At 64.5% G+C, this 1,401-nt stretch overlaps 1 protein-coding gene across 1 annotated transcript in view; it reads right to left on the minus strand.

The window, feature by feature from the left end:
- Window positions 1–203: 203 nt before the first annotated feature.
- SIGLEC1 (sialic acid binding Ig like lectin 1) overlaps window positions 204–1,401 on the minus strand; it is a gene marked incomplete at its 3' end in the record, with an annotated part of 18,247 nt that continues 17,049 nt past the window's right edge. Inside the window, exon 11 of the mRNA XM_027631154.1 lies at window positions 204–458. Within this exon, the coding sequence (XP_027486955.1) occupies window positions 204–458 (255 nt within the window). The remainder of the gene's footprint in view (window positions 459–1,401) is intronic.

The following is a 1,401-nucleotide window of genomic DNA, read 5'->3' on the forward strand; positions in this document are numbered from 1 at the left end:
CCATCCCATGAGGACCATCCCATCCCGGCACCATCCCACTGGCACCATCCCACTGGTCCCATCCCAGTGCCATCCCACCAGCACCAACCCATCTCCAGCACCATCCCACTGGAACCAAACCATCCTGTCCCATCCCATCCCATCCCCACCCCACAGTCCCCATCCCCCCGTGCCCCCCCATCCTCCCGGGGTGTCCCACTCACAGGCCACGCTCAGGGTGACAGCGGGGGACACGCTGGTCCCCGTGGGGCCGCGGGCCCGGCAGTGGTAGGAGCCGGTGGCAGCGCTGGTGACACGGGGCAGCTCCAGGACGCTGTCGGGGCTCTCCTGGAGCCGCTCACTGTCCCTGTACCAGGTGTAGATGGTGTCACCCGGCGGCTCTCCAGGCACCTGGCACGTCAGGGACACGTTGTCTCCTTCCAGCACCTCCGAGGACGGTGACACCAGGACACGGGCGGCTGGGGCAGGGACAAGCACCGGGGCCAGCTCAGAGGGACCGGGGCAGAGCTGGCACTGCCGCTGTCCCCTCGTCCCCTCCCGGTGTCCCCTCATCACTCCCATGACCCCCTGTGGGGTGGGACACTCCTGTCCCCTCATCACTCCCATGACCCCCTGTGGGGTGGGACGCTCCTGCTCTGTCCCGGGAGCTGGCACAGCCCTGGGGTGGCACTGGGGCTCCCTGTCCCGCTCTGTGTGTCCCCAGTCACTGTGGCTGAGGGGTTGGAACACGGGGAGGGGACAAGTCAGGACCTCCGGAGCAGCAGCCAGAGCCTGGTTGGGATCTGATGACATCGGGTGGGATCTGGTGGTGCTGGGTGGGATCTGATAGCTCTGGGTGGGATCTGGTGGCACTGGGTGGGATCTGGTGGCCTTGGGTGGAATCTGGTGGTACTGTGTGGAATCTGGTGACACTGGGTGGGATCTGGTGGCTGTGTGTGGGATCTGATGGCAGTGAGTGGGATCTGGGGGCACTGGATGGAATCTGGGAGCACTGAGTGGGATCTGGTGGTGCTGGGTGGAATCTGGTGGCACTGGGTGGGATCTGGTGGTGCTGGATGGGATCTGATGGTGTTGGGTGGGATCTGATGGTGCTGGGTGGAATCTGGTGGTTCTGGGTGGGATCTAATGGCAGTGAGTGGGATTTGGTGGCACTGGGTGGGATCTGGGGGCACTGTGTGGGATCTGGGGACACTGGGTGGGATTTAGGGGCACTGTGTGGGATCTGGTGGCAGTGAGTGGGATCTGATGGCACTGGGTGGGATCTGGTGGCACCGGGTGGGATCTGATGGTTCTGGGTGGGATCTGGTGGCACCGGGTGGGATCTGATAGCTCTGGGTGGGATCTGGTGGCACTAGGTGGGATCTGGTGGCACTGGGTGGGATCTGGTGGCACTGGGTGGGA

The sequence above is a fragment of the Corapipo altera genome, unplaced genomic scaffold (genome assembly GCF_003945725.1).
Source record: "Corapipo altera isolate COAL_440 unplaced genomic scaffold, ASM394572v1 240, whole genome shotgun sequence".
Taxonomy (NCBI): Eukaryota; Metazoa; Chordata; class Aves; order Passeriformes; family Pipridae; genus Corapipo; species Corapipo altera.